Source organism: Aotus nancymaae, unplaced genomic scaffold (assembly GCF_030222135.1).
Source record: "Aotus nancymaae isolate 86718 unplaced genomic scaffold, 86718_ANA_hifiasm-v0.15.2.pri h1tg000065l, whole genome shotgun sequence".
NCBI lineage: Eukaryota > Metazoa > Chordata > Mammalia > Primates > Aotidae > Aotus > Aotus nancymaae.
This window is the reverse complement of record NW_026988480.1, coordinates 429399-441495: the sequence shown is the minus strand read 5'-3', so window position 1 is coordinate 441495 and position 12097 is coordinate 429399. Positions and strand designations below refer to the sequence as shown.

Below are 12097 nucleotides of genomic sequence, written 5' to 3'. Positions count from 1 at the left end.
CTTCTCAACAAGATGCAGATTCCTGAGCGCTAACAAAGTTTTTCTTGCTTCTATTTGCAGTGCACAGAAGCCAAAAAGCATTGCTGGTATTTTGAAGGACTCTATCCAACCTATTATATGTAAGTATTTGCACTTTTTTGTGGTTTCATTCTGTGGCAGTACCTTTCTCTGGGAATTGTCTTGCTAAAGTTCTGGGCGTGGGATAGGGAAAGCCCGGTGCGACCCAGCGTCTGCTGTGGTGCCAGGCCTGCCTCACTGGGGGATGAGCAGGCGACCTCACCCCGGTGTCCGGCCCACTCAGACCAGTTACGCTGAGGATGACCTGAAATCCTGTGCCCTATTCTGTGATGCAGGTGAGCTCACATGTGAGGGGAAAATGGGGGTGACATGTGTGTGGAAGGCAAACGTTATGTTGGCTTGTACATATTTTCCTAGGCAAAGAAAGCAAGGATTGTAGGAGTAGACTTAGGACCTCAGCGGAGCCACTGTGATGGTGTGTGTTTGTGCGTCTGTGCACATGTGTAGGAAGTCACAATGATCGCCTGCCTCTGAGGCCTCCTCCCCAAAGAGCTGCCATCACAGCGCCTCAGCTCAGAGCGGGTTATACACCTTCCGGGGCCCCCTCACTGTCTTCCAGTCTTGCTGTAATGAGGGCATGGCTGCATTTTCTCCCTGTGGTTTTCGTGCGTTTGTAATATCTGCCATGGTAGCCACGAGCCCTGTAGAGCCACCTGCCTCAGTGGCCACATTAACTCTCCACGTCATCAGTATCTGTTTTTGATTCTGTTTTGAAGTTCATTAGGTATTGAGTGGAATGCCCTAACCAAAATTTCCCAAAAACTCTATTATTTTTAGTATTGAATTTTGTAAAACCTGAGATTCTTCAGGCATTTAATTGTAGTCTAGCAGAAACACTGTATATTCTAGCATATAGGGTAATTGGATAGGGATGTATAATAATAGCAGAAAGGGAGTTTACCCATCTGACAAAGGGCTGATATCCAGAATTTACAAAGAACTAAAACAGATTTACAAGAAAAAAAACAAACAAGCCCATTTAAAAATGGGCGAAGGATATGAACAGATACTTTACAAAAGAAGACATACATGAGGCCAGCAAACATATGAAAAAATGCTCATCATCACTGGTCATTAGAGAAATGCAAATCAAAACTACACTGAGATACCATCTCGCGCCAGTTAGAATGGCGATCATTAAAAAATCTGGAGACAACAGATGTTGGAGAGGATGTGGAGAAATAGGAACACTTTTAAACTGTTGGTAGGAGTGAAATTAGTTCAACCATTGTGGAAGACAGTGTGGTGATTTCTCAAGGACCAGAAATAGAAATTCCATTTGACCCAGCAATTCCATTACTGGGTATATATCCAAAGGATTATAAATCGTTCTACTATAAGGACATATGCACACGAATGTTCATTGCAGCACAGTTTACTAATAGCAAAGACCTGGAACCAACCCAAATGCCCATCGATGATAGACTGGACAGGGAAAATGTGGCACATATACACCATGGAATATTATGAGCCATCGAAAACAATGAGTTCGTGTCCTTTGTAGGGACATGGATGAACCTGGAAACCATCATTCTCAGCAAACTGCCACAAGAACAGAAAATCAAACACCATATGTTCTCACTCATAGACGGGTGTTGAACAATGAGAACACACGGACACAGGGAGGGGAGCACTACACACTGGGGTCTGTTGAGGGGAAATAGGGGAGGGACAGCAGGAGGTGGGGAGTTGGGGAGAGATAGCATGTGGAGAAATGCCAGATATAGGTGATGGGGAGGAAGGCAGCAAATCACACTGCCATGTGTGTACCTATGCAGCAATCTTGCATGTTCTTCACATGTACCCCAAAACCTAAAATGCAATTAAAAAAAATAGCAGAAAGGTTATTAATCTGTCAGAACATACCTTTTTCTTACCTGTCATTATTATTTTTCTTTTTTGAGACGGAGTCTTACTCTGTCACCAGGCTAGAGTGTAGTGGCGCGATCTCTGCTCACTGCAGCCCCCGCCTCTGGGTTCAATCGATTCTCATGCCTCAGCCTCCCAAGTAGCTGAGAATACAGACATGTACAACCACACCCAGCTAATTTTTGTATTTTTAGTAGAAATGGGGTTTCACCATGTTGGCCAGGCTGGTCTCGACTCCTGACCTCAAGGGATCCGCCCGCCTTGGCCTCCCAAAGTGCTGGGATTAGAGATGTGAGCCACCTTGCCCAGCCTCTTCCTTGTCATTCTTGAGGAGCCCAGTGTGGGAGGGGAAGGCTGTCCATCTGTCAGTGGGGGTGGAGCACGGGGAAGCTGGCCATGTTCCTCGTCTTAGTTTTATACTGACAAGCAGGAGTCAATATGCCCCATGGCATGGGGGCCCTGGCAGGAAGCCTCTGCAGCTGCAGAAAGACAGACCCCGCTTGGAAAATAAAGCAGCAGTGTAAGGACTTGGGCTCTAATTACGGAGTTGTCAGATTGAAGAGAAATGGTAATGGGATAACAGGAAGAGAAAATATTTTGGGTCTTCTCGGCATAATGAATTTTCATCAGTACACTTTATTTCCTTGTTCAGCTTCTTGTGCCAGTGTGGACCTTGGGCCTCCTCCTGTGTGCGCTGCCTTGAAAACCTATTTCTCCAGTTGTTTTATAGATGAGCCTTGTCAGAGCTTGGGCGTCAGAGGTCACTGCTGTTCTTTTATTGACTTGTTCATTTGTTCTTTATTAATTCACTTGTTCCCTGCATATTTTGAAAGTATTTTACATTGAGCTGGAGCCAGGGAACACGAAGACAAGCCCTACTCTTGTCACTCAGGCCTGCGGCTCGGTTTTCTTTCCTGCTTTTCTCTTCCAATGGTGGGGAGAAGGATCCAGAGCCCCTTAGGTGCGCTGTCCAGAAAAATGGAAAAGCCAAGTCACTGTTACAACACGAAGCTCAGCATGGGAATAACAGCAGGTAACAGTTATTAAGCACCTGCTCCAGGCCCAGCATCGTCCTGTGCCCAGTACATGAATTAAGGTCTTCTGACCTCATGGTGCCAGGAAACCCCACCCCACCCACTAGTCTTCTCAGTTCTGCCTCTGGTCTTTCTGTTTCTCCCCTCGGTTCCTAGTGCCCTCACCCCCATCCAGATCTGTGAATGCCCCTCTGAACTACTGCAGAAACTTTCTAACTGGTCTCCTTTCAGCCTCTTCTCCCATCCAATTCTCACTTCTTTCTAAATTTTCATGTCACTTTTTTGCTTAAAACCATCAGGAACAAGGTCCTTTTAACAGTAGACTTTCAAGAGAGTGTCTGGCTTTTTCTTCCTTCTCTATTGTGAGTCTCATGAGGGCAACAGGTTATAAATACTTGACTCCCCAGAAAGGCATAGGATAGTGCCCGACACAGCGGCCATCCTCAATGTGGAGCGGATGCGTTTCCTTGCAGTTCCCACCATTCCGTCAGCAGCGCCGACCCACGCAGGGGACCTTTGGTTGTTTCCCAGTTCTCTGAGCCTCTTCTGACTCAGTTCCCCTGTCCCCATAAGAGTTTGTTCCTCCCTCCCTGTTTTGGCTCTGAGAGAGTGCTGACAACACCGGTGAACTGCACCATGTGGCGAGTGCTTTGAGACGGGGCCGTGGGCTGTGCGTTCCGTGACCCTGCCACCTGGCCCAGTTCATGGCACCTGATGTTTGTCATCATGTTCGTGCAGAGTTCACATATTTGCCCTGTTACTTTTTTATTTAATTGAGGTGAAATTCAGAGAAAAGAATTAACCGTTTTAAAGTGACCCATGCAGTAGCATGGAGCACATTCCCCATGTGGTGCGGTCCCCACCTCTGTATAGCAGCAGCCTTCCCATCCCTCCACGCTGTTGTTTATCGGCTCTGTGATCTCAGCAGCTGCTTCCTCTGTAACACCTGCTGGGTTTGAGGCATGGGGCCTGTACTTGGCCAGTGCAGAAGTTGTAAGAACAGAACAAACCCAAGGCCAGCTCACCTCTCTCACATATGCTCATGAGATTAGTGCTACAGACTCAGTGTGCCGCTTCCCTGCACATGAGAGGGACGGCAGTGTCCTGATACAGCAGTGAACCCAGTGTGGTGCCAAGGAGAAAGGGCAGCTGGCACACGTGTGGTGGCTTGTCCAGTACGCTAACTGGTCCAGAGATTTAACACTGAAAAGCTGTCTTCTCCAAAGCTGTTTTCTCCACTGTCCATCAGGTTGGGGTCATGAAGCATTTTTCTTCAAGGAGAATGAGTAGAAATTGCTTAGCTGTATTCTACTCCATCCAAGCTTATCTTGCTCCAGGAGAGGTCTGCTGCAGGCAAGGGACAGTAGCTACACCCCCACTGGAAGTGCTTGGCCTGCAGGAGGCACAGCTGCCCTAGAGTTAACCTTGAGGGTCCATTATTGTTGATCACTGGAGCCCGCTGTGGTTTCTGCCACCTTGGTGCAGAAGGCAATGCAGGTACAGGAGACTCGGCTCCAGCCCAGGCTTGGCCTTCTGCCGGGGGCCTGGGCGGGATGCAGTGGAGGCTGGTGAGCTGCCATTGCACACTACGGCTGGCCTGGCCTCTGGACATATGGCCAGTGTGCAGGGTGTTGTCCTGGGAATGATGACGGCTGCACTTCATTCATTCCAGACACAGGTGTCTGTGGAGGGCCACCACGTGTCAGTTGTTGTGCGTTGCAGTGTGCAGGACAGGGAGGGTACCTGTGTCTCAGGCAGCAGTGGTATAGTCCTGTGAGACTGACTGGTCATTTCTGAAACATCTTTAACATTACATTTAAAAAAACCTTAAAATGAGCCAAGTGCAGTGGCTCACACCTATAATCTACCCTTTTGGGAGGCTGAGGTGGGCAGATCTCCTGAGCTCAGGAGTTTGAGACCACCGTGGGCAACATGGTGAAATCCCATCTCTACTAAAATATACACACAAAAAATTAGCTGGGCATAGTGGCACGAGCCTGTAGTCCCAGCTACTCAGGAGGCTGAGGCATGAGAATTGCTTGAGCCCCAGAGGCGCATGTTGCAGTGAGCCAAGATCGTGCCACTGCACCCCAGCTTGGGCTACAGAGTGAAACTCCATCTGAAAAAAATCTTAAGTTATAGCAGATCTCATGTAAAATGTACATATATTCTACGTTTAATTTCATCTGAGTAAAGTGCTTTATCTAAGATTCTCCAAAATAGATTATTCCTTACAAATATGTTGACTCAGGGTGGCGTCTGATTTTGTTAGAGGTTGTTATTTTTCTTTCCCCTGTGGAAAATATATTTCAAATAACACCTCTGTTTTGTGAGTGTAACTCATCATGCAGAATGCACTGGGGAGGGAACACCTAGGTTGCAAACTTGTTTTAGAGATTTTACTTCTATATTTGATAATCTGATTTCATTCTACCTCGCTGGAAATCCCAGATGGCAGCTGCCTTCTCCCCACTCTGCGTTTCATTCCAGCATGCCAGTTAGTAAGCTAATAGAGACTGATCTCTTTTAATGAAATGTAGGTTTTCCACTGTTGCTACCTAGACATTCAAAATTATTCTCATGTTTTCTGATTTCTTTGTGCTAAATGATCTCTCTTTCTACCCTATCCCTGCATCAAGATTTGTTTCATTTCCTTGATTTGCTATTTTTCCATTGTTGGTCTGGGAGACTGTGTATTACATGTATAAGAAGATAGTCTCCTTTTTGAAGAAAACAACACTTTGGGATCTGAACAGAGAAACAATACATTCCCATTCCTTCCAATAATGTTTCTTTTTCCCTTCCACTTTCCTCACTACCTGCCTTTCCTGTTGCAAGCTGCCCTTCCAAGAGCTCTGAATTAAAATGTGCCTCTCTGTGCTTTGGGTCAGGGCTTACTAGGTGTCTCCTCTTAGCAGCGTGTGGTTTGAAAATAGCAGGTGGCTGTGTGGCCTCAGCAGTTTCCGGCCCATGGCTTGCATTCTCTCCTCGAGTCATGCTTCTGCTCAGGCCTTGCTCCCTCAGCTCCTTTGGCAATGCGGCCTGAAACAGGGGCCACCATGTGAGCTTCCTGGAGCCCAAAGATGAGAAGATAAAGGTGGGAGCTGACCGAGGAGCATGTCCTGTAGGACCCAAAGCCGCAAAGCAGCACGCTTCCCTCCCCGTCCAGAAAGTGCTGCCTACTAAGGTGGCATTTTTCAGAGAAGAGCCTAGACGCAGGTCCATGTCTGGGAGCTCAGTCTGACGTCCAGGTGGCTGGAGCACTGAGTCCTCCCTCATCAGGTGACAGGGAGCTCCTGCCTGTCACAGAGTCTGTGCCTGCTGCTCCTGTGGCACAGCAAGGCGGAGAGGCATGGGAGGAGGTAGCCCCAGGCGCTGTTCAGCCGGCGGCTTCAGTTCTCTGTAAAGGAGGTGTGGTCTCGGAGCCTGGTGCGCTGGGTTGCTGTGCAGTATAAACACTGCTGTGCATGTGAGGTACAGAGTAAGGACTCAGTCACCATCTGTAATGCCTGCAGTCTCCCTAATATTTGCAGTTTCATTTGGTAGATTTTAACACAGACCTTGGAGAAAACCGGGGGTTCTGTGTCCAGAGGTGGCTGATGGGTCCGCTGACTTTACCCGGGGACCTCTGCCCCAGGGGACAAGCTCACCTCGCTGCCGGGCATGCTCTTGGTGATGCTCTGGGAGGCGGCCTTTCCCAGCACGTCTTCAGTATTTTCCAGAGGTTACCTGGTCCTTCCTCCACGCCTGAGTGGACACCGCCATCCCTTTGTGGGCAGTGGGGTCCTTTTGGGTCAGGAGCAGTGGTTATAAGAAATGTCACCCTCTTTGCTGAGATTTCCCTCTCCACTGAGATTTCTAGCCCAAGTACTCCTCAGCTCCCCAGAGGCAACCCGTCTCACAGCTACCACTCATGACAGGACATGGCCTGTGGAAGAGCAGAGAGAGGGTGGTGGCCTGGGAGGCAGCAGCAGCAGGCTGAAGTTGACACAGCGTGCCTGTATGCCAGGGTGTGGACAGGGACCTTGAGAGGCTTCTCCACAGCTGACAGAGGTGCACGTTTGTCACACAGGGTCCAGGGCTTATCCAGTAGGAGGCAGAGCCCATTCCGGGAGCACTGCATGGCCCCAGCTCACTGCAAGGACAGCTAAGACCTGCTCACTTCTTTGCATCTGCCTTTGCAGCAGGACAGAGCAGAGGGAGGCCCTGAGTTGTCCCAGACTAGCTGAGACACCGACTCTGCCAGATACAGCCTGGGAATGCAGCGGCTGACATCTGTGGAGTGCTTGCCTAAGCACGCTGTGGTGTCGTCTCCAGAGAGCTGGTGATGAGGGTCCCTCTCTGCAGCCCATACCCCTCTTTGGTACATGGATACCATGCTCCTTCATGGGACTTACTGTGGCTGAAATAAAACATCTGTGTGTCTCCTCCCTACACTGGGAGCCTGTCTGGCTGATATTTATATCTTTTGTGCTAACAACACAGGGCCTGGCTCCTAGAAGGCACTCAGTATGGTATACCTTTAGTAACGGAGATGAATGGTGGAAGGGTGGAGACAGAAGGAGTGAGTCTGAAAGCATTCTTTGGGGATGGAACATATTTTAGGGGCTGAAATTCAAAAGATCTTCTCTAGCCCAGCTGTGCCATCAAGTTGCTGTGTGATCTTGGGCAAATGTTCAACCTCTCTGGGCCCCAGTTTCCTGTGCTAGGTCATCTTCAAGGCCTCATCCCGCTTATTCCGCAACACTCTGGCTGGCTGCTGGGAATAATTTGTAGCCTAGAGAATAATAGATGAATGACTGAGCAGGCATGTGTGTTATAGCAGAGACAAGCGACAAATGGGAGATGGATTTTAGCTCATTAAGGGTCCAGCCCTCTTGCCAAGTACAAAGCAACCACCTCGTGTCTCCTTCCAAGCCAGTGAGTCTTCCGTCTTCTGCAGGTCTTGGTACTGACGTGACAGCGTGAGAAAGGGTGCTGCTCCCAGTCAGGCACTGGGGTGGATCCGGGAGCCTGGCCTCACTGGGCCGGATCTCATGGCTCCTTAGACATATCAGGTGCTTTCTGACAGTTACCTGGACTTCAGACGATGACTTTTTTCATGTGACTTTAATAAGCCAGAGAGAGCTGATGATTTAGATGTGGAAGTTTCTTGTTATTATGAATTGAAATGAATCTGCTGTCCTCCAGAAAATTGAGGGTGGGTTAGAGATGGTGTAGTGCTCTTGACTGGAAACCATGATTTAAAAGGAACATAACACTTGGCCCTTTGAAGAGCTGGCAGGAGGAAAAGATTTGGCCCCAAAGGTGGTTCTTTACTTACCTCCATTCTCATAGAATACCAGGAAACCTTAAGACCGTCTCCCTCTAGTTTTACCGACATGGCAGCTGACACCAGGAGATGCTAAGTCTCGCTGGGCCTGCAGCATCGTCAGAGGTCTTTTACATGACTGGGTCACATCTCTGGCTGCCGCATGGATGGGGCAGAGCTGCAAGGCATTTGGGATCTGGGTCTGTTTGCTCACTTATTTTAGTTTTTTGTTCATATCTAAGTACAATTGAAGGAAAGAATGTGGAGAAGCTTCTCGGAAGTCAACTCCACTGAGATAGGGAATTCACACAGCCAAGCTCAAAGGAGACCGTGGGAGGGAACATATGGATGGCTGCTTGTTGTCAAACTGCTGGATAAGGGGAAGATAGGATCCATGAAACAGAATTAAGGAATATGGTCATCAGTGTCGTGCATTACTGAGTACCTGTAATTTCCAGAACACCTCTAAAGCGGGAGGTAGCCGGTGTGTAGGGAAGTTAGTGACAGGGGAGGCAGGGCTTGTCCTGCGGGAGCACAGGGTCTAGGGCTTATCCAGCAGGAGGCAGGGCCCATTCGTGCCAGCACTATTGATTTTGACCAGGCTGCTTTCAGGCCCTATTCCCAAGTCTCCCATTGGAGCGTGAAGCTTCTTTTAAAGTGCTTACATTACCCCATGCTGTTGGCTGCCTCTGGGTTCATTTCCCTGCTATGAATAATTAATGCTGTGAGTGGGCGAAGTGCTGTTCACAGGTATCAAATCAAGATCCAGAGACAAGGTTGGTAGAGCCAGCACCTGGTGGGCCGCTTTACCTGCCTGCTAGGGGTGCGGGTGCCAGGGTCAGTCCCAGGCTCCCTGGACGCAAGGCCACCTCTGACCAGCAGGTGCCCTTCATGGCTCTGCAGGCAGACTCTGAGCCTGATGGGGAGGCCCCTCTGTGCAAAGTCAGCTGAACTCCTTCGCTGAGCTCTCTGCAGCACTGGGCAGTGGGGGCAGGGGTGTTTCCCCGGCTGAGTGCTCCATGCACCTGCTGCAGACCCTCACTGTTCTGCCATCAGGAGACGGAGCACACCCTTTGGGTTGCAGCCAGGAGGGGGCAGATATTCAAGAGCAGAATTTCTTTTCTCATGGTTCTTGTTGGATTTATCAGTGAAGATTCCTGGTGTAAGTTGGAGACGCCTTCTCTATAACAGGGAGAAATCCATCACTTTTGATCTTCTGCTTAAGAGCTTTAGACCTCTAAAATGTGATCTTCTGTATATATTTGAATTTTATTTATTTATTTATTTAGAGACAGAGTTTCACTTTGTCACCCAGGCTGGAGTGCAGTGGCATGATCTTGGCTCACTGAAACCTCCGCCTTACAGGTTCAAGTGATTCTCCTGCCTCAGCCTCCCAGGTGGCTGGGATTACAGGCACATGCCACGACGCCGAGTTAATTTTTGTAGTTTTAGTAGAGATGGGGCTTCACCATGTTGACCAGGCTGGTCTCGAACTCCTGACCTCAAGTGATCCACCCACCTCAGCCTCCCAAAGCGTTGGGATTATAGGTGTGAGCCACTGCCCCTGGCTGAACTTTATTTCTTTTAATTACATATTGTGAATATGTTTCTAAATCAGTATACAAAGTCCCACCCACCATTCTTTTTGATAGTAGCAGAATATTTCCTAGGGACACCTCATCATTCATTTATACAGTTAGTGCCTTTTTTTTTTTTTAAACTATTGAAGGTTCTCAGTTCTTTATCTGTAATTCTTGTAGACCCAGAAAATCTGAGACAGGTCTCAGTTAATTTAGAAAGTTTGTTTTGCCAAGGTTGAAGATGTGCACCCTTGTCACAGCCTCAGGAAGCCCTGACAACATGTGCCCAAGGTGGTCGGGGCACAGCTTGGTTTTATACATTTTAGTGAAATGTGAAATATCATCAATATCTGTAAGAAGTACATTGGTTCATCCAGAACGGCAGGGACAACTTGAAGCAGGGAGGGGGCTTCCAGGTCACCGGTGAGGGACAAGGGGTTGCATTCTTTTGAGTTTCTGATTAGCCTTTACAAAGGAGGCAATCAGAATATGCATCTATCTCAGTGAGCAGAGGGATGACTTTGAACAGAATGAGAGGCACGTTTGCCCTGAGCCGTTTCAGCTTGATTTTTCCTTTTAGCTTAGTGATTTGGGGTGTCCAGGGTATTTTCTTTAACATTCTGAAATTTTAAGCTGTGCTCATAAACAAATTTTTAATAATTCACTTGGTAGCAAGAACATATTTGAACAGACATGAGGCTATTTATAGTCTTTAAAAATTCCATTTGGTATGATGTTTCATATATTTTAATGCTGGCCGTATTACATGGGGTGGATTTGCAGAAATTGAATTGCTGAATCAAAGCTTATGCTTATTTGATATTCTAATAAATACTGTCTAACTGCTGTCCCTGAGGGTCATAATGATAATAGGTCATCATTGTCTGGGAGAACCGGTTTCAAACTGTCCCCACCAGCTCTGTGTTAACATTTTAATCAATGTCCTTTGTGTGCTTTTGAGTTCTTGTTAATTAATGTATTGTTCCCATCTTTGCTAAGTTACCTTTCTGCTGCAGCGTCCCTTCTGTTTAAGTCAAAACCTTTACAAGGTTCTGGAACCAAGGTGGGTAACTGGGCTATGCATAGGTTGCTCTTAAGCTCATGTCTGGTATGGAAGACAGAGGCCCCTAACAGTTAACCACAATATTGCACACAGTGAGAACTGTAGAAATGGGAGTCCTGCCCAGGGAGGAGCAGGACGGGTGGGGATGGCGGGTGATGGTGTTGGGAGAGACCTCACAGGGCTGGTCTTTGAAGCAGGGGGAGGAGTCAGAGGATGTGGGAGGAGTGCAGGCATGGGTACACGAAGGTGCAGGGTGCAGTGGGGAACTGTGGGGCTGGAGTGCAGGGTGCCTGGTAGATGGCAGGAGATAAGACAGAAAAAGGATGGAGAAGCCCAGCGAGAAGGGTCTCAAATGCCTTCTGAGGGGCTGAGGCTCCCTTCTGCACACAGAGCATTGTGGCAGGCCAGGTCCCACTAACACAGGCCCCCATAACAAGTGTTTCAGTACTGACTGAGTGGTTAAGTTAAATATTAAAAACTAAAAAAAGTCATTGCCCATATATAAAGGCTGGAATGTAACAAAATCCCCCCAAGAGTTTTGCCTAGGCCTTTCCTGGGCCTTAAAGCATGACAAAATAATGAAGGCATTCCAAACAGGACCTGTTTAGGATTAAACAAGCTTTATTATGGGTCTGAAGAAGCTCCCCAGGCCTCCACAAACAAGTTTATCGGGGGTCTGAAGGAACTCCCCAAACCTCCGTGATTTAGCAGGAGGCATAATAAGGGTACTCATCCCAGCACCTGGACCCACTTACATTAAGTGAATTTACTGAGGCTCCAGAGGAAGGTCTTGAAGACTCAGACCTTAGTTATAGATTAAAAGAAGTTAATCATTTGTATCTGTAGATAAACGCACACTTACATGTAGACATATAGCTTAGAAGGTATATAAGCCCTGGAAAACTTTGTAATTTTTAGTTGGTCTGTTGATAATTTCCAGGCCTTTTACCAGTAACCGGTTGCAGAAATAAAATCTCTCTTCCTCCTCTGTTCATCAGCATCTCATTATTGGGCCATGAGAAATAGCAGCCTGACCCTCTGTTTGGTCTGGGAACAGTATGGCAACACGGTCCACTGGTCTTTCGCAGGGGAGGAGGCTGTGGCTGTAGTAAAGGCAAGGCAGAGTCTGACTCCTCCTGTAGAAGCAGGGCTGAGGAACAGG

The 12097-nt window shown here is 47.9% G+C and overlaps 1 protein-coding gene across 4 annotated transcripts in view; it reads left to right on the top strand.

Moving 5' to 3' along the window:
- The window catches only part of VOPP1 (VOPP1 WW domain binding protein), a 100153-nt gene that overhangs the window by 50991 nt on the left and 37065 nt on the right, over positions 1–12097 (top strand). For all 4 annotated transcript variants that reach the window (XM_021668204.2, XM_021668203.2, XM_064366659.1 and 1 more), the window contains one exon: positions 61–119. In XM_021668204.2, the coding sequence (XP_021523879.2) occupies positions 61–119 (59 nt within the window). The remainder of the gene's footprint in view (positions 1–60; positions 120–12097) is intronic.